The 22788-nt window shown below is 56.7% G+C and overlaps 1 protein-coding gene across 1 annotated transcript in view; it reads left to right on the forward strand.

The window, feature by feature from the left end:
* Nucleotides 1-22788, forward strand: part of CFAP46 (cilia and flagella associated protein 46) — a 91050-nt gene that overhangs the window by 2505 nt on the left and 65757 nt on the right. The window contains exons 5-11 of the mRNA XM_032882193.1: nucleotides 452-616; nucleotides 1483-1606; nucleotides 2070-2164; nucleotides 2911-3021; nucleotides 7314-7413; nucleotides 18314-18412; nucleotides 19530-19720. Of these exons, the coding sequence (XP_032738084.1) occupies nucleotides 452-616; nucleotides 1483-1606; nucleotides 2070-2164; nucleotides 2911-3021; nucleotides 7314-7413; nucleotides 18314-18412; nucleotides 19530-19720 (885 nt within the window). The remainder of the gene's footprint in view (nucleotides 1-451; nucleotides 617-1482; nucleotides 1607-2069; nucleotides 2165-2910; nucleotides 3022-7313; nucleotides 7414-18313; nucleotides 18413-19529; nucleotides 19721-22788) is intronic.

Raw genomic sequence — 22788 nt, forward strand, 5'->3', positions numbered from 1 at the left:
TCCCCTTTTTCTTTTCTTTCTTTTTTTTTTTAACCCGCCAGACCCTTTCCCTGCGCTGCTGTCTGGTCTTAGCAGGATGTTCCTTCCTTCAGGAAGCCTTCCTCGATTCCCTCTGCACTTGCCTGTTCTTGTCTATCTCTTGGGAACCAAAGGAGACCTTGCTGGCTGGTGCGTTTTCACAGGGAGCCGATCACTTTTGGAATGACCGAATGGGTGAAGGAATCTCTAGTCTGGCCTCAGGACTCACGTGGCCAGGTCATCGTGGCTGGACTTGACCTGTAGCCTCCACGCCCTTCTGCATAGGCCGTGTGGGTGTGATTGGCCCAGAGCGGCTCAGATCGTGCTGTTGCCATCAGCTGGAGACAGAGGACTCAGGGACTCAGGACTGGCTCGGGATGGGCTCCTGGCGGGCTGGGGACCTGCTCTCAGATGACCTTTGCGCGCCCTGCAGGTACTACTTCCTGGTGTATAACGCATCGGTCCTCTACTGGCAAATGGTGAGGCCGTTTCTCAAGCCGGGCTATCACCACCATCTGCTCTCCAGCTTCTCCCAGATCGTCAGTGTGTTAAACCAGACTGAGGAGGAAGACACGGAGTGGCAAGCAGAGCTGATGCTGTGAGTCGAACGCCCGGCCGCGGGTCCCTAACCAAAGCACACGCAGCCTCTGACCTCCTGCCCCTCCCGCTCGCTCCCGGCAGGAGGGTCATGTCACAGTGCAGGGCGGATATCACTGCTCTAATCTGTAGCTACAGTTACGTTTTGTGTGTGTCTTGTCTGATGAGGTCTGCAGACGAAATCACAGCGTCCTGATCGTGGGGGGTTATAACAAGACGAGTGCTTGGACTCGGAACACAGGAAATGTGAGCTTGGGTCATAATCCTGGCTTGTGGTTTTAACTTGGTTCAGTGAATTGTTAATGGGGTAGACATTTTAGCAACGTAAAACTCGGCCAGGATGGCCCTGTTTAGGGAGGTGTGTGCCTGGTGCCTCACCGGAGAGACAGGCCCGAGAAGCCACCGTGAGTTATGTCAGCGTGTGATCCTTGTGCTGAGGGGACCAGGGGGCGAGCAGCCAGACTTTTCCTATCTTTGGGGAGCACGACATGCAGGCCAGAGACTGGGGGAGTGTCTGCAAGGGGGACCCAGAGGACGTGCCCTGAACTTGGAATCCAGAATCTATAGGCTTTCCTTTCCCTGCTTTATGGCTGTTTAGGGAGCTTTTAACAGAAAGTAAGTATAAATACAATCTTTCTGAAAAATGCTATTTTAAATGTTCGAGGTAGTTACGGTGCAGACATTTCCTGTCCCTGCTGACAAGGGTAGCGCAGCTCGCGGACGCTGGCGCGGTGAGGAGCCGGCTGAGCCGCGTGTCTTTCTGAAGTTTGCGCGACGTAAGAAACGCATAATAACCTGGTTACTGGACATCTGCGGTGGGAAACGATTTTATCCGGTTTTAATTTCTAGTTGGTTTGTATTCCCCAGGGAGCTCCTGGACTGTTATCTCCAAGCCGGAAAAAAGGAAGAGGCCGCGAAGCTTTGTGCCACCGCGGCGCCGTTCATAAAGGCTAACGTGCCGCACAAACACCGACACATCTATTCCGTCATGGTGAGTTGGCATGTGGGAGGTGCGGGCAGAAGTGACGTTCTTAAACGTCGTCTTTGGGGAACTCTGTGCAACAACGGCCAGGTCCGTCCACCGGGAGAAAAGCACACGTGCGTCGTGCATCCATTGACAAAAAAACAAAATCTTTGCCTTCATTGTGATCTTCGAATATTTCACTCGTAACAGCATTGGATTGAGAACAGGCTAGCAGAAGCTTTGTTAAGATTAAGGAATCATAAACCCCAGAACGTGTACGGGGACCGTCATCCGCTGCTAACTTGGTGTACGGGAAACCAACTTAGGTTCTCCATGAAAACTAAATATAAAATATAATTAACGAAGAGGTACTTGTTCATTATAAGTATTATTTTAAAAGAGAAATAATTGTAAAATAATAACTAATATCTGGATTTCTACCTAATTCTTTGTTTACATCAATGGATAATTCTCGTCCATTTCGTGACAGGTGCGGCATGGACTGGCGGACGAGCTTCAGTTAGCGGAAGAGAAGAAAACCTCCACCAGCCTGGCCGTCACTTACCACATCAATATGCTGAAAGCGTAAGTGGCTTAGGAGTTTTAGGTGCTGACTCAGGGCCTGGGTGGCACCTAGAGGGGATGTGGCTGTGTCGGGGGGTGGGTGACTGGAACAGGAGGGAGAGGCCTGGGCCCAGAGGATGGGACTCTGCCTCCCTTTACTTAGAAGTGGCCAGGGAGGTGGCCAGTGGGTGAGTGTAGCTTCTAAGCCAGCGAGGAAAGCGGTTACGGAGGAGAGGCACTGGCGGGGCGAGCTCTGTCTGATGGGCCCTTCCAGATGAGCCTTCCCACTTGACCTTGACATTGAGCAGAACAGGAGGGGTTGACTTGGATAGCACCCTGACGGTAGTGGTTCGAAGTGGAGGAAGAACGGACCCAGGTGCGGGCAGACACCTGCTAGAGCGGCCAGAGGGGATGAAGCGGGGGGAGAGCCGCTGTGTGCGAGGGAAGAGCCGTGGGGAGATCCAGAGCGTGTGAGGCGAGGGTGCGGAGACCCTTGTGTGTCTGAGCAGGGGAGGCACAAAGGGCCCAGCCAGCCTGCAGGTTTGCCCTCCTGCGGGGCTGGTTCCGGCAGAGGCCCGTGCGGGGAGCGAGGGCCGTAAGGAGGCATGAGAAGTCATCTTGGACAGTGAAGGAATGAGGGAGGAGGGCTTTTTAAGGCCCCTGTTGAGTGGGAAACACGGGTTCCTAGACTTTCTGTCTCTCTTAGGATAATTGGAACAAATCTGACATGATATTTTGGTTTTATGTAACGTTTGAATAAATTCTAGGAAATTGGATAAGAATGAGTTGCCTGAAGATGTGGACGCCGTTCTGAAGAAGGCCTACGGGTGTTTAAGTTCTTACAGTCACCAGCGCTCCCCTGCGGTCCGAGAGGAGCAGTAAGTGTTTGGTTTTTCCGCCGCCACGGCTACGTGGTCATTGTGCCGTAGCAAGGGTCAGCCCCGGCCGACTGTCTGCTCTTGGTTTGGCCTTGACGTTCGTGCTGCCTGGGAGCATTCGGGACACGAAACTTCGTGTCATACTTTCCCTAAAATCAAGTCCAGCTTCCCAGCACAGGTACGTGTCAAGGTACTGAAACATCGCACAGCTTTGTGGGCAGCAGCGAAACGTGTCCGCGGCTAGACTCCTCTGCCCGCGGGCTCGCTTTTCAGTCCTGCGCCTTCCTCCGTCCCCTGGCGCCGCTGGCGTTTGCAGACATCCCGGACTGGGTTCCCGGGAGCGGAGAGCCGCGCAGCGGCTGTGGGCAGGAGCGGGAGTGCGCGCTGTCCCCGCAGGGATGACGGGGCGGGCTTCCCGGTCGGCCGCTGTCCTGTCACGTGCTCACGAGTGCTGACTCGGAGCAAAAAGCACCAGCCCTGCCTGCTGAGGTGGTGGCTGAAATGACTCCCTGCTCTGGTCCCGTCTGTGTGTCCCGATTACCACGCGGCGGCGTACTGCTCCGCCGTGGGGGCGGGCCTCCGAACCACGGCCTTTTGAGCTCTCAGTGATTGTCTCCTCCACTTCTGCACGCTCCCAACACACGAAACATTGTGGCCGTGGTCTGTAATCATTACTTGTGTATTTTTTCACTCTGTCACTCATTCGTTAATTTTAGGGTGTTATGGGTGGAATTGTGTCCCCCCCAAAAGACCTATTCAAGTCCCAGCCCTTGCTTCTGGTGAACATGATTTTATTTGGAAACAGGGTTTTTACAGAGGTCATCAGGCTCGGGTGGGGTCACACTGGATTGGGATGGACCCTCACGGGCGGCTTGCGTCCTCGTAAGAAGAGGGAGGTCTGGGACGTAGATGCTCACGGGGCAGAAGGCCGGGTGACGCTGGAGGCAGAGGTCGGAGCATTGCAGCTACAAGCTGATGAGCGCAAGGCTGCTGGCGACCGGCAGAAGCTGACAGAGCAGGACGGGTCTTGCCCTGGGCCTCAGGCTCCTGGCCTCCAAAACTGTACGAGATGAAATTCTGTCGTTTAAGCCAATTAGTGGCTGGTAGCCCATCACTGCCGCCTCCGGAAACTCGTCTGGGGGTGTGATAACCAGTCGCCACGTCACAAGTTACCCCAGAGCCAGCGGCGTAGGACACGCGCGCTCATTGTCTAAAGCTGCCTGCGGACGGGCATCCAGGCACTGCTGCCATTCGGGGGTTGGAGGGGCGCAGGGGCTGCTCTGTCGGAGCCCGCGGGGGACCGCTGACCCGCGCACGGGGAGTCGGAATTGAGTGGGACGTGGTCCGGCGCCAGGCTGCGCTCTCCTAGAGGGACGGGGTCACACAGGCTGTGAGCACCAGGGAGCAGGGGCCCTGGGCCTCTGGAGGCCGCCGTGGTAGATTGGATGAAGGGGCCCCAGATGTCTCCTGTCCGTGTTGTCACTTCTGGAGGAGCTCCTCCGCGGCTCTTGGATTTATACGGATTTAATGGGCCAGGGCTGGTGTCTATACATATGTTTAAACTTATTTTTATCATGCGGTGCCTGGGGACGCAGTTGGTTAAACGTCTGACTCTTGGTTTCGGCTCAGGTCACAACGTCAGGGTTGTGAGATCGAGCCCCTCATCGGGCTTCCTGCTCAGTGCAAACTCCATTCGTGATTTTCTCTCCCTGTGCCCTACCCCGTGCTCACGCCCTCGAAAAGAAATAAATCTTTAAATGGGTGGATTCCATCATTTTTCTCTTATTTCAAATTGAACATGCAGTAGTTATAGGGAGTTCGGAAATGGATCAATGTGTACTTCCAGCATTAACATCTCACAGGCTTTTAGCTGCTTTTCCCGTAGAAATTGTGAGCCTGTTCCTGCATCACAGACTGTCTGCAGTGAAGTTCTTAATGTGGGTTCTCCGGCCCTCTGGGGCGTCGGCCAGGGCACTTCGCGTTAGAGAGACCTGGCACGCGTCTGCACGACCGCCGCGTCCCCTCGGGCCTGCCATGGTACAGCTGGGCCCTCCCCTGTGGTCCCGCTACTGATGCGGGCAGCTCCAGGAAGTTTCTAGAAATGGGACTCTGGGGTACTTGAGACATGCTGCAAAAGCCATGTGGAGCCCACCTGTGAAGACCCTGGCCTCTGACCTCTCTGGTCACCTCAGGGCAAGTCGGAGGAGGGGCGCGCCACTGCTCCCACCCCTCCCTCTGACTGCTATTGTTTTGTCCTGTTTCCTGGCATTTTCCCCCTTTATTAGTTTCCTATACACTTATTTTGCCCCGTTTTTTTTTTTTTAAAGATTTTATTTATTTATTTGAGAGAGAGACAGTGAGAGAGAGCGTGAGCGAGGAGAAGGTCAGAGGGAGAAGCAGACTCCCCGTGGAGCTGGGAGCCCGATGCGGGACTCGATCCCGGCACTCCGGGATCATGACCTGAGCCGAAGGCAGTCGTCCAACCAACTGAGCCACCCAGGCGTCCCTTGCCCCGTTTTTTAATAAGGGTATAAACCATTTCATTACTGACTTGCAGAAGCTTTTTCTGTTTTAAAATTTGGGCCCTCCAGCTCCCGTATGTTTATCCCTTGTCCCAGTTTGTGTACCTTGTAGGTTTTTAACATTAATTTCTGATGTACAGGAATGTTTTATTTAATCTAAGACTAACTTGAACTCACATTTATCCCCCCCAGTCCGGGGCCTGTTGCTCAGTCCTTCCCCAATAGCCCCATGAGTCGAGGCTGACCTGGGTCCCACAGAAGCCCAGGGCTGTGTGCCTCCCCCCAGCGTGAGCCAGCCTTGGCCTTGTGTCCCCACCTCTCCCTCTGTGCCCAGCAAGGCCGTCCCACCCTCCAGGTTTGAAGATGGTCCTTGCCCCTGCGGTGTCGCTCTGGCTTTCCCTTCCCAGGAACTTCTGCTTTTCCTGCGTGTGGCCCCAGGGGCTGTGTCGCGGCTCCTGACACCGACAGCTGAGTTTCCTCGGCTTCCCGCACCGTCGGCCTTCGCCAGAGGTGCTGCTCGGGCTGGAGGAGGGGGCCCGTCCCGTGCGGCCTGGGCTCCTGTCCCATGGGCCTCAGCTGCCTTCTGTGTGTTCGCTGGGGGTCATTCCTTGTCTGACGGCCTGCGGCTCCGACTTTGAGGGAGGGGCTCTGCTGACCGCCTTCCACCCGGCTTCTGTGCCCAGAATTCTGGGCGGGAAAAATGTTCTGTTTAAAAGTAAAAAAAAAAAAAAAAAAAAAAAGGGACTGAAACTCCGTGATTTGTACCTTTTTGGGTTCTCCCTCTTAACCTGTGCAGTGGGTCCAGGCGGCCAGAGGTCCGGGAGCACGGAGGGGCCAGATGTCAGGAGGCGAGGCCTGCCGAGGCCCTTGGGGCTCCAGGGGCTGAGCAGGTGGACGAGGCGGTGGGCCGGGACAGCGGGAATGCAGGGGGGAGGGTGGCAACACTGGGTTCGGTTATTACAGCAGACGATCCGCTTGGGGATCGTGCAAAGACTGCGATGGTTCCCTTGCAAAGGGCAGAAGGGGCTCCGGCTTGTCCCAGGAGACGTTTGGCATGTCTGGAGGCCACGGGGGGCTGCGGCGGGGAGCTGCTACTGGCGTCTGGTGGCTGCCGCTGAGGGTCCTGGGTGTGCAGGGTCTCCCGAGCCCCATGGAGAACTACCTGGGCCGGGGTGTCAGGTCAAGGGGGACCCGGGCCCGTCCTGCTCCAGGCCTGCACTCCTGCGGTCTTCCACTAGTCTCAGATCACGCCGTCTGGTCTGCAGCTCGTTCCCCAAGTTGCCCCGGCCGTCACGGGTCCTTTGCCCTCCCAGACGACGTTAGCATCGCCTGCCGCTTTGTGCAGGGCCCCCGGGACCAGCGGTGCCTCCGGATGCGTGTCCCGTGGCCAGAGGAAGCGGCTTTGAGTCAGGAAGTTCGTGTCTGTTCCCTGTGTTGCTCCCACAGCTCTGCTGAGTCGGACAGGGACACTGGGGTGCTGATGGCCGTGCGGGCTGCTGTCCCCGTCCCCTGCCCTGTGCTTGTCCCCGTCCGAGGGCACAGGAGGAGGAGCAGGTCCCTGAGCGGACTGAGCTCATTTCCGCCAAGTGTGGCGTCGGGGCCTGGTGGGGGCCGGGCCTGGGGACCGTGGCCGCAGGAGGTTTGTTTGGTGTTTATCTCCCGCGTGGGGTTAACCAGCGACCGCTGCTTCCCCGTCGGGTCGAGGAGCACGCGGCCGTGCCCCCCGGATGCCCGGACCAACGTGGGGCCCGTCTGTTTCTTCACTCCCAGAATTCTTCTGCTCTGCGAACTGGCCCGGCTTTCTCTGGCCTTGAAGTGCGAGGAGATCGCCTCCGCCTGCCTCTCCGACCTGCAGAGTGTCGACAGCAGAGTAAGCGGCGGGCGGCTGTGCGCGTGCTCGGGGAGGGCCGGGGCGGGAGAGCGGGTCTGAAGCCCGCAGCAGGGGTGTGGCGGCGAAGAGGCACCGGATGTGCAGGGGTGCGGCCCCTTGGCAAGAGGGTGCGGCTCGTGCCCCCAGTCTCGCCGCCCTTGAGCCGCGGCCCAGGTTGCTGCCGGCCGCCCCACGACTCACCTGAGGGGCTGCCCAGTGTCTCGTCGTGTTCCCGGCCCACACCCTGTTGCCAGCCCCGTGACCGGAAGTTCAGTCCCATTCCTCTGCTTTCACAGAAAGGGCTGAAATCAGCATTTTGTACCTCGTGCTTTTACCCGCACTTGCGTTTTTGTCCTACAGTAAATCCACGGACACGAAAGTACTCGGGAATTGCACTTGCGAGATTTAAAAATACGTATTAAAATATTGCCTCCAACGAAGGATTTACCTCCCTGCCCGAGCTTCCCAAGGGCGCGCGCCTCGGCCTGTGCCTTGACCGTGGGGGCTGCGAGGGCTCTTGGCAGAACAGAGGCTCCTTGGCTGCCCGCGCTGTGGAACGCGGCTCCCCGACACCAGCAGGTGCCGCGGTGGGCGCCGCTGCCCGTGAGAGTGCGAGAGGGGAGGGAGGGGTCGCCCGGACGCTGGGGCCCTTCTACCTCCGTCACTTCCTGCACTTTCCCCTGAGCACCTGCCGTGTTTGGTCCCAGAGTCCCGGTGAGTCTCAGATCTCGGCTGCTTCTCCGACGTTTGCCTCCAAAGACAGCCGCAGCGCGGTGCCGCCTCCGCGGCATGGGTCATGAGACAGTTCCGCTGGGAGATCAGTCACGTTTGTGGTTCTGTTGGCCTGGAAATTGTCCTGAAAACGGAAGGAAAACTTCACCCGGACCTGGACGGTCGGTGGTACTTGGACGGCACTGCCAGCTGGGAGGGTGGGATGCGCGGCAGGGCTGCCTGCCGCTGAGGCCGCTGAGGCTGGACAGCAGCGCGGCCAGAGAGCGCAGGGGCCGGAACCGGCGGAGGTACATTTTGGAAGGACTTTAGAGTTCTTTACGGAGCCATTCCCATCTTCTGTTTCCACACACAGTGGCCCAACCTTAGCACTGGGGTCACCCCCCGCTCAGGCCAGCCGCAGACAGCGACCTCCCACGAGAGGGCCGTTCCCCCAGGGCAGTGCTGCTGCGTGGCCTGTGGTATCCGTGGATACACCTAGGCCCGCTTCTTTCTTAAACGCGGAGCTCCAGTGCCGACAGCCCCGTGAATCGCGCCTCCGGGACCACAGCCCCCTCTCCTCACTGGCCCTTTGCAACGCACTCCGTGTTTCTTGTTCTTGGAGTTTGTAGACACTCTGGCGGGCTTGGAGAGGATGTCTTCGTTTTTTAAGTGAAGGATTCTGTGTGTATCCATTAAACAGCCTCGGCGTTATTTGGTTCAGATTTTTGCGCTCGTTTTCATCTGTGTGCTGAGAAATGTGTTAGGTCTCTTCCTACAAATATGAGTATCTCCGTTTACGTCGTGCGTTTGTCCTCTCACACGGGTACCGGTTCGTCTCGGTTTGGAATCGTGCTGTCTTCCTGGTAAGTTGTTAGTCACATTATTGCACCTTGACCTGTATGCGTGACGGTGACGTTTGTGGGTCACTTGGTGATCGTCCATTTTCCCTGTGAGGACACAATCTCTTGGCGGACAGGGACCCGTCTGACCTGTTTGCTGCGGTGACCCCCCTTCCCAGCGTAATGTCCGGCACTCAGGAGGTGCTCGGCAAAGTCTGTGGACCAGGTGAGTGGATGTGAAGGTCGTTACGGTCTCTCTGAAGTGGGCATGTTCAGGTTTTCAGGGTTTGTCAGCTTTTTCTTCATGGGGTCTCCCTGCAGGGACGGGCCGCATGGTTGGGAAGTCCACGTGCCGGGTCACTCCCAGGGGTCAGCGCGGGTCAATGCCGAGCAAGAGGGCAGATGCGTCGTGGAGACGGAGGCAACTGAGCGGCGGGGCCTGATAGTTCAGCGCCCGCCCGAGGGGCGGGAGGCAAAGACAACCGTGTCATTGTATGACCCTTCGGAAGAGCGGGAACCTTTCCTTAAAAGCGGGAAAGAACGTGAAAGTGACATCGTGAAAGAAATGAACTTTTTTTCTGGCCAAGTTGGAGTAAAAGGTCCTCAAGTCTGAAACAACTAAATAAACCAAGCAAAACATGAGACAAAAGTCTTCAAGGGACTGAACAGTGGAGAGTGAAGGAAGGCGAAGCTCGAGAGGTGGGAACAGGTGCCTCCGGGCCTGACCATCAGCTTACGCCTGCGGACGCTGCAGCTCGGCTCGGGAGCGGAGCGCGGGTGAGGCCCGAGGCGGTAGCTGCGCCGCGGAGCAGTGGGTCACCCGGAGGACAGAGCAGCCCCGGTTCACAGGACAGAGCGCCAGGGAGCAGCGAGCCGCGCAAGAGGGGAGCTCCGGACAGCCCCAGGGGCCCCCTTCGAGTCTTCAGCTGGGATCCGACCCGGGCCCGTGCGTACGGGACCCACGCACGCCGGCGAGGGAGCCACCAACCAGGAGACCAGGAACAGTCTGACCGGGATCCAGGGCTGAGAATCGTTCCTGGAGTGGAATTTAAAGCAGTTCGATCTAGGTCCTGGCTGCCCGGCCGCCACACACACCCACATAACCCCAGTGTTGCTTATGTCAGCAGCCAGCGCCCGGGATCCCAGAACCGCCATTGCTCTGCAAGCCTCCCGACGTGGTCTCCAGCTCTACGGCTGCTCCACAGGCGCCCGTGGGCCAGGGGTCAGGGCCAGCGCTGCTAGAGTGCTTGCAACCCAGCCCTAGTGCCCAAAGAGATCCCCATGGCTGCGACCTCCCGGGACCCCAATAGACCTTGAAACTAGAGACCAGCAGCCTTGACTGTTGAGGAATCCTACCGTGTCTGCTGAGGCTGACCTCGGCTGGCGGAGCCTCGTGGGGACGATGACACTGGGCCTTCCCCGCACTAGAGCTGCCGGCCACGTCTCCCTGGCTGGCATTCTCACCCTGCCCCACAGGGGAGGGTCTCTCCCCGCCGGAACTGGACTGTGCCGCCTGGAAAAGAGACGACTTCCTCAGATGCACAGACATCAACACAAGGCTACAACACAGATGCACACCACAAGGAAACACGACACCTCCAAAGGGACACAACAATTTTCCAGGAAGGTGCTCTGAAGAAATGGAGGTTTGTGAATTGCCAGAGAATTCAAAGTGATTGTTCCAGGAAGCTCAGCTACGAGAGAACACAGAGACACAAGGAAATCAGGAAAAACAAGGGAACAAAATGAGAAGTTCAGGGGTGATGAAAATTACTTCAAAACCCCGCTCGAGTAGAAATCCTGGAGCTGAAGAACAAATGCAGTGAGTGAAGTTGGAGGCGTGGTGGGGCTTCGGTCGGAGGCTTGATCAAGCGGAAAAGAGAATTTGTAAACTGCAAGGTCCCTTGAAATTTTTCCAGAAGAAATGAAACAGTACAGGAAGCCGATGTGAATTCTGGGAGCCTAGCAAGCAAAACAGTGTGCGCGTCCCGGGAGTCCCAGAAGGCAAGGGGAGAGGAAGGGGCAAGAAAACAGGTTTAAAAAAATAACGGCTGCAAATTCCCCGAGTCTGGAGAAGAGGTGGTCGTCCAAGGACACGAGGCTCACAGGCCCCGTAGAGATTAACCCAGCGAGGACTGCACCGAGGGACCTTAGAATAAAAGTGCCAGACGGTCTGTTGTAGGAAGTACTATTACTATAGACGGGTTTTGAAAGCAGCAGGAGAAACACGCTGATTCGTACAAGGGAGTCGCCGTGAGGCCGTCGCAGGCTTTGTCAGCAGAGACCTCGCAGGCCAGGAAGGGACCGGGTGACACACCCAGAGCGCGGAAGGCAGAAGCTGCTGGGCAGGACTGTGTTGTCCAGCGACGCTGTCCTTCAGTAGCGGAGGAGGGAGCGAGACGGGAGCGGCGCGGGTTCTTCACGGGAAAGGACAGGATGGGGATTAGCCAGAGGAAGCCGTGCGCCGGCAGAAGCGCACCGGCGGGGGGAGCGGGGGCGCGTCGGAAGGCGCTTCGGCGGCCGGTGCGGCGGGAGCCCGGCCCGTGCGGTCTGGAGGACAGAGTCACCGGGATGACGCGCCGCAGTGACTGGGTCATGGGCACGAAACATTAAAATTGTACATTGTGACGTGAGAAGCATACCGTGTAGTGGGGAGTAGTGACAAGGCAGAGTTGTGTGTGGCTGCAGGAGGTCGAGCCCGCGGCGGACGCTCGCCGCCAGGGTGTTTTCTGGAAGCTTCGGCTGCCCGCGGTGCTCTCACGTGAGAGAGAAGAGCGGGGGCGGGGCTGGGCACGCCGCAGCGGGGACTCGCGCGTCCCGGAAGGAGACGATGGAACGGCTGGAAAGGAAGACGACGGTGGTGAGTCGTTTCCTGCTCACGGCGACGTTTCGGGGGAATGACCGGCTTCTCCCCCGAAGAGACGCGGTGCTGAGCGCACTGCGGGTCGGACACGGCCCGGCTGTCCGCTGCCCCCAGGAGGCCGCTTCGGGCCGCGGGGGACTGAGAGCGAAGGGTGGGAAGCCCGTCCGCAGGGCGGTGAGCGCGAGAGCAGGAGCCGCCGCACTTACCTGAGGTTGAACAGACGCAGCGGGACAGAGAATCGTGCTCCGGTGAGAAACGTCACCCGGTCACGAGGCTGGGACCGGCGCGTCGGGGCACCCCAGGGCGTGGGCGAGTCTTACCACACCTGGAAGCAGAAGTACACGGCGACCCGGTAACCGCAGGGTCTGCGGCCTTTCGCCTTCCCCGGGGACCTGTCACCCACACAGAAAATGGCTGGGGACCTGCTGGCTCGAGCTGCCCTCCAGACCTGATGGGCTTCATAGACGCACACAGAGCAGAGGCAACTCACGCGAAACCAGAAGTGGAAGCAGAGACGGTACCGCCGACACCCCGGGACGCGAAGGGTTGTAGGGCGGCGCTGGGAGCAGCTGCGCCCCGATGAGACGATAACCTGTGGGGTCCGATCCCGGAGACACAAACCTACCGAGACAGAATGGCGAGTCACAACTCTGAGTGGGCTGACAACTAGCAAGCAGCTTGAGCTGGTAAAAAAAATCCCCGACGAAGAAATGCCCAGGACCAGAGGACTTCACTGGGGAATTACACCGGACGTTAAAGAACTGGTGCCAGTCCTTTACGAAGTCTTCCAAAAAAAAAAAAAAAAACTGAAGAGAAAGGAACACTCCCCTGCTCACTTTTAAGGCCACCACTGCTCTGATAGCACAGCAAGGTAAAGACACTGCAAGAGAAGGAAAGTGCGGGCCGGTGTCCCTGATGGACTTGGAGGCAAGCTCAGACTCAGCGCATCATGGAGATCAGGTGCCCAGAGCGGGTGTGACTTATCCCGAGGGTGCAAGGAGGGGTTAGCGCAGGCGGATCCAGTAAATGTGGCGCCGCACCTTAACGTAAAAAGGGTAAAAACCACATGGTAATCTCAGTACACGCAAGGAAAGCATTTGTCAAAATTCAACATCCTTTCAGGATACGACGCTCAACAAATGGGACGCGGAGGTGATGTTATCGGCGACCAGCCCACAACTCACATGGTGCTCTGTGGTGAAAAGCTAAAAGGAAAGTTCCACTAAAAGCTGTCAGAACTAATGAGCAAATTCAGTAAAGTTAGAAAATTCACAATCAACAGAAATCTGTTGTTTCTGTACACTGAAACTAACTATCCGAAAGAGAACTTGAGAAAGCAACCCCGTCTACGGCAGCATCACGCATAATGAACTGCTCAGGAGTAAGTTTAACCGAGGACGTGAGAGACCTGTGTGCCGAGAACTGCACGGTGTTGATGGGAGACATTGAGGAAGACACAAGTAAATGGAAAGATATTCAATGTTTATGGATTGGGAGAATTAAAATGGTTAAAATGCCCATACTACCCCAAACCATCTACAGATTCAATGCAATCTCTATCAAAATTCCAATGGCCTTTCTCACAGAAGATTAAAAAAAAAATCTTAAAACTTGTCGAAAATCTGTGGAACCACCAAAGAGTCGCAGCACTCTTGAGAAGGAAGAATGGAGCTGCAGGCCTCCCGCTTCTTCATCTTCCCACTAAAAACTATAGTAATCGGAATTATGGGGTACTGGCTTAGAAACAGAGGTGTAGAGCAGCAGAATAGAATCGGGAGCCCAGAAGTCAGTGCACACGCATAATGTCGACTGTTCTTGGGCAAAGCCCCAGTAGCACACATTGGGGAAGCCGGGCAACCTCCTACAGAGGAGGGCAACTGGACCCCACATTACAGCATTCACAAAAACCGACTTGAGAGGGGTTAAAGACCTTTAAGACCTGAAACCATTAAACCTCTCCCATACGCATACATAGGGAAAAAACTTCTTGACATGGGTCTTGGCGATGTTTTGACTTTGACAATGAAAGCAAAAGTGAACAAGAGGGACTACATCAAACAGCAGCTTCTGCACAGCAAAGGAAATGGTCGACAATGGAGTGGCAACGAATGGCATAGGAGGGAAGCCCCTGCCAGCCGAGTTTCTGAGAAGGGGTTGACACCTAAACTAGACAAGGAGTTCATATAATTCAGTAGCAAAACCCCGAGTGCTCTAGTGAATGAAATGAACTAAAGCCCCGAGTAAACACTTTCTCAAAGAAGAGACCTGGATGGCCCAGCGGTACGTGAAAAGGAAGTTACCATCACCCACTGTCAGGGGCTGCAAATGGAAGCCGTGGTGTCCCCTCACAGCCGTTAGAGTCTGTCAGCAAAGACACGGGTGGTAACAGGTGTTGGCTCCCACCCCCCTTCAGATGCCCAAGGATGTGGAGAAAAGGAAACCCTTGTACACTCGAGGTGGGAAAGTGAAGTGGGAAACCCTCACAGGAAACAGGGGGGAAGTTCCTCAGAAACTAAAAACAGACCGTGGTAGACCCAGCGATGCTTCTCCTGGGCATATGCCCGAAGGACGTGAACTTGGTCCCTGGATGAGCTGTGTGTGCTCCCTGCTCCTCAGAGCGCTAGTCGTGATAGCCACGACAGGGAGACAACCTGAGCACCAGCGGGCAAGCGGATAACGAAAATGTGTGTGGGGCGCCTGGGGGGCTCAGTGGGTTAAGCCGCTGCCTTCGGCTCAGGTCATGGTCCCGGGGTCCTGGGATCGAGCCCCGCATCGGGCTCTCTGCTCCGCGGGGAGCCTGCTTCCTCCTCTCTCTCCGCCTGCCTCTCCGCCTGCTTGTGATCTCTGTCAAATAAATAAATAAAATCTTTACAAAAAAGGAAGAAAGAAAGAAAGAAAGAAAGAGAGGAAATGTGTGTGTGCGTGTATACGTGCACACACACACCACACACACCACACGGCACACAGAGGCAATCCTGCCGTTGGTGACAACGTGCACATGTCTAGAGGTGTCGTGCCAAGTGAAAGAAGCCAGACGGAGAAACAATAAAATGGGCCTTGCGAGGGCCTGGCGTGCAGGGAGGAGGAGATGTTGGTCCCGGGGCACTGACTTCGTTGTAAGGTGAATGAGTTTGGAGGTGCTAGTGTACAGCTTGATGACTGTGGTTAATAACACTGTGCTCTATACTGGAAAGTTGCCCAAAGCGTAGATCTTAGGCGTTCTTGCCAAAAGGAGAAAATAAAACAAAATATGTGAAGTGATTGATTTGTTAATTTACCTCATTACGGTAATAAAATCCTAATGTATACATATATCAAATCATCACATCTACACTCCACATATACAAATTCGTCAATTATACCTCAATAAAAATTTTTTAAAAATAAAGCAGAACTGACATTTCAGAGGAAAAGATTAGCACTACCAGAATGAAGCAGAGGAGAAACACGGAAATAACCGAGCTCCTGCGGCTCGTGGGGCAACTTTGGGCAGACTAACGTGTGCATAGCCGGAGTCCCCGAGGAGAGGAGAGAGAAGGGCGGAGAAGAAAGGACACCGAGAAACGATGGGTCAGAATTCCAAAGGTGGTCATCTTTAAAGAGGGGAAACATCGGGTACTAAGGAGCCCTGGTAAGAACGGCAGCTAACTTTTCGTTGGGAACGATGCAAGCCAAGACATGTGAGATCAACATCTTTAAAATATGAAAAACAGAAAACTACCTGCCTAAAAATCTACGCTCGGAAAGTATCTTTAAAAGCCAGAGGTAAGGGGCGCCTGGGGGGCTCAGTCAGGGAAACGTCTGCCTTAGCCCAGGTCATGATCCTGGGCTCCTGGGATCGAGCCCCTCGACGGGCTCCCTGCTCCGTGAGGACTCTGCTTCTCTCTCTCCTTCTGACGGCTCATGCTCTCTCACTCTCAAATTTTTAAAAAAAATATTTAAAATTTTTAAAAAGATATAATATTTATTAAAATATACAAAATCTGAAAGAGTGACTCAGACTACAGGAAACATAGGGGAAGCTCTTCAAGTGGAGGAGAGTGGCGCGGGAGGGAAGTCTGGGTCTGCAGAAAGTGGGGAGGGGCCTGGAGAGGGCCACCACGGGAGCAGGAGCGAAAGACTCGACTGAGACTTAAATCTCCTCAAAAGGTCATTGGCTGTTGAGAGGGAAGATACCGATGTGAATCCCCAGACTCTGTCCAGGTCGACGGCGGCGCTGGCGCCGTCCCAAGCAGAGGCCCGGCAGGAGAGCTCCAGAGACGGGCACGCGGGTCACAAAACGTGTGCGGAGACGCGACGGCGCCGAGATCGCCACGCGCAGCGCTGGAACTGCAGGAGGGCATCGAGGACGGCCGCTGCCTCACCCGCGGGGGGACGGCGGCGGCGCCCACGTCCGCCGCCGTGGCGCTGGCCTGAAGGACGCGATGTCCACGGGACGAGTCCAGCGTTAGACCCGCGAACGTACGGCCAGTTGCCTTTTGGCAGAGGCGTGACGGCGTTCGGTGGCGGGGGAGGTCGTCCCTAACACGGATGGCGCTGGAGCAGCCCGCGTCCCAGCTGGAACCGAACCGAAGCAGGAAGCGCACCGGCCCCCACCTCCCACCGACGCGGACACGAGGCCTCACGTGAGACAACTTCCAGAGCAACAACAGCAAATCTTCGTGATTTGGGGTTAGGCAAAGACTTCTTAGGTTTGATGTCAGGAGCATAATTCATACCAGGAGTTGATACATTTTGTTAACAATGAAGAACCTTTGTTCTTTGATACTGTTCCGAAAATGAAATAGCAAGTAGGTCCTGAGTGCAGGTGTCCGCGAGTCCCGTGTCTGACCAAGGGCTGCGCCCCAGAATGTTCAGGGAGCTCTCAGTGCTCGAGGAAACAACCAAAAAAGAAAGAAAAGAAAAAAGAAACCGAAAGCTCTGGGTGGGCACTTTCCCCAGTGAAGACCGTGGACAGACCGAAGAATGGCCTCTGAGAAGCACTGCTTTCCCCGTCCCCAGCGCTCCTCTCCGCTCTCCCGCCGCACGTGCCCTCGCTCTCCCGCCGCACGTGCCCTTCCCGCACCCCAAGTCTCCGGGCCACCTGCTGCGCGTCCTCCTGCTTTAGACAATTCTCATGCTCTCCCTGGGGACAGCACCAGATCCCAAGCTGAAGGACTCCGTCCCACAGAGCTGCTCCCCCACTTTGGTGCCAGTGGCGAGTACAAGGCCGCCAAGGTACCCCCAACTTCTGTCCTTCTGGTCTACAAACGAGGGGATCAAACCGTTTTCCAGAGCAACTCACAGAACTCAGGGGAACACGTTTACCAATTTATTATATAATAAAGGTGCGGATGAGCGGCCAGATAGAGACGTAGGGGCGAGTTCGGGGGGGTCCCGAGCAAGGGCAGAAGCTTCTGTCCCCGTGGAGCTGGGTGGGCCACCCTCCCAGTATGTGGACGTGTTTACCAACCTGGAGGCTCCCTGGACCCTGTACTATTGGGATTTTATGGGGGTTTTCTCACATAGGCACGATCCAATTAGTGATGCATTTCTGGAGGGTGGGGGTGGGGCTGAGAGCCCCAAGCTTGTCATTAGGGCTTGGCCTTTATGGGACCAGCCCGCAGTCTTTGGAAGGAAGGATGCCCCCCAGTGCTCTAACACTTAGAGCATCACAAGCGTTTCAGGAGTGCTTTGCTGGGAACCGAGGTGGAGACCCGTGTGCGTTCTGGACCAACTCACGGCGACGCACGTCCTAGATGGCTGCACACACAGACCGACCCCACTCAGTGTGGGAGAGGACGTGGGGACGCCACAGCTCTCCAGCCCGCGGGAATGCAGAATGGCACAGCGCCTTTGGAAGAGCTTAGCAGTTTCGTAGAAGCAAAGTGAGGCCCGCGAGACAAATCCTGGGTTCCTACTGCCCACGCCTCTGCCTCTGCCCCTGCCAAGCGGGTGCTCTCATCCCAACCCTGTCAGGGAGTAAGTGAAAGAAAACGTGTTTTCCAAGTGTGATAAGAGTTTATCTGAAGTTGGTATAATTATGTAAAAATTCAATGTCCAGTGAAATTATCTTTTTTTCCCCACGATTAAAAAGGTATCGAAAATGTTGTTTGCTTTCTCACTTAAAGCTTTGCATTTTGGGGGTGCCTGGGTGGCTCAGTCCTTAAGCCTCTGCCTTCAGCTCAGGTCATGGTCTCAGGGTCCTGGGATCCAGCCCCGCATCGAAGCCCACTTCTCCCTCTCCCACTCCCCCTGCTTGTGTTCCCTCTCTCGCTTTGTCTCTGTCTGTCGAATAAATAAATAAAATCTTAAAAAAAAAAAAAGCTTTGCATTTTGGGGGAATATTTAAAGTTTTTGTTATATGTCTTTGTATTCTCTTGTTTTTGTTGTTGAATTTCTACCTAGTACGTTAGTAGTATTTTAAAATGGTCTTTGAGGTTAATGAATGTGTGATTGCTTCCTTTAAAAGTCTCCTGTATATGCAGAAACTGTGTGTGTCCCACAGGATCCTGGGAAGCTGATTGAAATCGAGTGCCTGGAGTGTGAACTGGAAGCTTTAAGTGTCGAACGTAAACTTAAAGTCTATGTCCGAGCGGCCGTTGAGGTAAATCCCTGAACAGGAGACGGCATCACTCAGCAGTTTTGTGCATTTCCTGGAAGCTGCCGGCCCCTCGGGTGACGGGGACACAAGGGCACCTGCTGTTTAACGCAGTAGGTTTGGAGCAGCAGCCCCGGCCGGGAAAGGAATCCAGAGATTGTTTTAGGTTACTCGTTAATGAGAATTTTGCAGCTTAAAAGGAAAAGCAAACGGTTGGCACCGAGTAGCGGTGGCTAGTGAGGCTGAGGCGGGAGCTCCTGGGGTTTGCTCGGGGCGCCCCAGAGAGCCCTTGGGCCAGAGAGCAGCGGCGGGCCGTGGGGCTCCGTCCTCCGCACCTGCAGCAGCTCTGCGCCTTCACTGCTGCCTGGCGGACGTCCGTGTTCCTCCTGGACTTGCTCGTGGGGCTTCTCTAGCCCTGAGCCCACCTGGCACCTGGCAGGAGCCTGACCAGGGCAGCGTCGGGGGACAGCGACGGGCATGGTTTCCCGAGCACCCCAGCCCCACGTCTGGTCACGGGCTGCAGCAGCACGGGTGGCCCGAGGGGCTGCAGCGCGCGGCTGTGTCGAGCTCAGTCCCCCTGCTCCTGCTTGCTGGCACCGGTCCGGGCGCATTGGCTGCCAGCTCGGGAGGCAGAGTGAGGGGAGGCCCTGAGGCTGCCAGCAGCCAGAGGCCGTGGGACCAAGCTTCGGGTCAGCGGGCAGCCCCAGGGGGCTCTGAGGAAGCGTGGGCCGTAAGCCGGTTCCCCTCATCCTCAGATGTGAGACCAGAGGCTGTCTGGTGGGAAGGGCGCATGTAGCACAGGACAGAGGAGATGGTCTCTGCGTCGTAGACAGAGCCGGCCGCAGGCCACAGTGGTCCCTGTAGCAGCTCGAGAAATACACACCCTCGGGTGGAAGCAGCTCGTGCGAGAGAAGCACTGAGTGGATGTGCAGGGCCCGTTCCAGGCCTTTCAGGGAAGTGTCTGACGGACAAGCGGCCCCTTGGAGGTGTGGGGACACAGGCCCTGGCCAGAGACAGACTCAGATGCCAGGCCCCGGCCCCCGCAGCCACCGGAGCCTCCAGCTCTCTGGGGGGGGGGGGGGTTGCGTCCTGTCCGCACAGGTGGCCCATGGGTCTCGTGCAGGTGCAGCTGAACATAGTACAGAGGCTCGACGTGGCCCTGCAGCGAGCCGTGCGCCTGGGCGAGCCGGGGCTCATCCACGTGGTGTGCGCTACGCAGTGGAACACGTGTCTCCCTCTGCTGCAGCACAGCCTGCGGCGCCAGCTGCGGAAGCCGCTGAGCAACATCGCCGACGTCCTGGAGAAGGCAGACAGGTAGTCTGTGCCCCCAAGAAGTGGGTGCTCGTGCGGGGAGGCCTGGGGCGGATCCCTCAACACCGGGAGGAAGCTGAGGTCCTACTCATGTCCCCAAAGAGTGGTGCCAGCAGGAAACTCTACCTACATCAGAAAGGACACGAGTGTGCCCTGGGCAGGACAGAGTGGCCCTCCCCACTGGCTGGCATAAAGTTAGGGCCAGCGCGCATCCCGGCACCGAGGCTCTGACTGCCTGCCACACGCCGACAGCAGGATTCAGGGCAGGTCCGACCTCCTCCGCAGACCAGTGCCAGTGCCCTGTTGTCTCCGCTCCACGGGCTCTGATGGAAGAGCCTGCCACAGCCATGGTGTGGTGCCTGCTGGCCATGACACCAGGTGCATCATCCGGTGTCTGGGCACTAACGGGTCAGTGCTGAGATGTGGGTCTCCAGGTCTTCTGTCCGCACTGGGTTGGACACATTTGTCACACATTTGCTGAGCACCTATCCTGGGCCAGGCACAACGGTAGGCCCTAGAGATGTGCTGTGAGGGTGTACAGCTGAGCACCTGCACCTGCACCCACACCTGCACCTGCACCCACACCTGCACCTGTACCCACACCTGCACCTGTGCGCACACCTGCACCCACACCTGCATCTGTACCCACATCTGCACCTTCGTCTACCTGCACCTGCACCCACACCTGCACCTGTACCCACACCTGCACCTGTACGCACACCTGCACCCACACCTGCATCTGTACCCACATCTGCACCTTCGTCTACCTGCACCTGCACCCACACCTGCACCCACACCTGCATCTGTACCCACATCTGCACCTTCGTCTACCTGCACCTGCACCCACACCTGCACCCACACCCCACCTCCACTCTTTCAGCAGGCGGGCTGTGTTAAGTGCTGGGAAGATAGTAAAGCAGGGCGAAGAGGGGCGGGAGATGCTGTGAGGCACGCATCTGGTGGGCAGCATCCACCCATCTTCCTTTCATCTACTGGGACCATCTGTGGTGCCTGGAGCTCTAGCCCCTCTGTGTTTGGTGTCGCATTGAGCTTGTCTTGGCCTCGTTTCTTTCTGCTCGTCCCTTCGGCTTCTGGCTGCTCCTTCCCTGCCTTCCTTGAGGTTGATTTTTAGAATTCGGCTCCACTTCTTTCGCTGGCTCGTTTCTCCACCCTCCCTCCCAGGGCGGAGGGCTGCTCAAGGGCCAGTAATGCAGGTCCTCAGGCGGCAAGGTCCTTGTGGGCCACTTGCGCACCCCTCCCCACGTCCTGACGGTAGAGCTCTGCGGCGCCCCTCCCCACTTCCTGCACCCGCTGCCTTTGTGCTGTCGTGCTCGTGGGTTTCACGTCTGGACGTAGTGCCATGTGGCTCAGGCATAAACACATCTCCCTCCCCTCGCGGAGCTGCCATCTGGTCTCACAGCCCGTGGATTTGTTTGTTTGTTTGCTTGGTTGGTTTTAAGAAAATTACAGAGGAAAACGGTAGTTTCTCACGTTTACCTACTCCGCTGATCCCACTGGCTCTTTCCTTCCTTCACATTCCGGTTCCCACATGCTTTGTTTCAACCCGAAGACCTCTCTGCTGGCGATGCACCCTTGTTGGTCTGAGATGACTTTCCCTCACTCTCCTCTTTGAAGACTGTCGTTGCTGGCTGCTGGGTTCTGGGTTTCCAGGTATTTTCTTCTTTGGACACCTTGACCAGGCTGTTCTAGTTCTTCTGGCCATCCAGATTCCTGATAAAAATGTGCACTGTTTTCAGTGGGGTCAAGCCCTTCGCCGTACGTCCCCCTGCTCCTTTCTGTTTTCAGAGTTCTACTGCGGTACCCCTGGAGCCTTTAACGCTCCTCATTGGGTCTGCTGAGATGCGCAGACACGGGACCGGGCCTCTCACCAGGAAGTATTAGCTGTTACCGTTCGTCCTCCCTCTCTGCCTCCTGGGACTTGAGCTTCGCACGTGCCCTGGACACGGCCCCCAAGTCCCAAGCCTCTGCTCATTTTATCTACCTGAGTCTGTCCCTCCAATGCATGATGTCTAGGCTGTGGCTGGCTCGTTTGCTTTCCAACGTCGCATGTTCGGGTTCCGAGCTCTGGTGTCTCTGTTCCTACGGGTTCTCCTCTCACGAGAGTCCGTATCTGTTCCGTCCTTAATATTGTCTTCCTTCAGGTTTTTAAAATACATTTATATTTGCATTTTAATATCTGCATTGAAGGATTTATCTGGCAAACCCGATGCCTGGCCCTTGCCGTGTCTGGACTGTGGGTCACATTTTTCCCCTTTTCTCGCGCGTCTCGTGATCCTGGTGTGCCGGACACTGGGGGGATGTGCCACCAGGCGCTGCCTTCTGCCGTCTTGTCCGGAGAAGCGTTCTTTCTTGCTGAGTTAACTGCAGCTGGGGACGCACAGGCTGCTGCACGTCCAGTCTCCGGCCCCGCGGAGCCCCACACCCCGTCCCGCCTGTGGCTGCAGCTGCCCAGGCTGCACTGCGATGGCACCTCCTTGGCCCCATGCTCTGCCGGACTCTTCCTGACTGTCCCTCTGCATAGCGCCCCGTGCTGCGTGTGTGCTGTCGGCTTGCCTCAGTCAGCGCCTCGGCTCAGTCAGCCCTGGACGGGTCTCCCGCCGTGGGGTCCAGGCTCCTGCTGCCCAGAGGAGCACGATTCAGGGCAGGGCCTGCCCCAAACCGTGGCGCATTCTGGGCAGGGTCTGCAGAACCTGGTTCCCTGATGAAGAGCAGGAACCTCAGTCCGGCGCCAACCAGGGACCCTCACGGGCGTGGAGGAAGCCACAGGCATTCCTTGCCTCCGTTTTCCCAAGGTCACAGCCGCATCACATGGCCTTTGCACCTCTGTCTGCGCTCAGTCAGCTCACGGGTGCTGCAGAGCTTGTGTTTGGCCGAATCTGCGGGATTTGTTGATGCTGCTGTCCCAGGTGGTGGCTGTGATGTGGGTCTCTGCCTCTTGGTGATGGAAAAGCTCCGAGGACACTTCCATGACACGTGCAGACACTGGCAGAGGCAGCAGCCGGAGCAGCGGCCAGGCAGGGGGCAGGGCCCTTGGGGGGTGTCCCTGAGCT

This window comes from Lontra canadensis, unplaced genomic scaffold (genome assembly GCF_010015895.1).
Source record: "Lontra canadensis isolate GAN:19392208 unplaced genomic scaffold, GSC_riverotter_1.0 scaffold79, whole genome shotgun sequence".
Classification (NCBI taxonomy): domain Eukaryota; kingdom Metazoa; phylum Chordata; class Mammalia; order Carnivora; family Mustelidae; genus Lontra; species Lontra canadensis.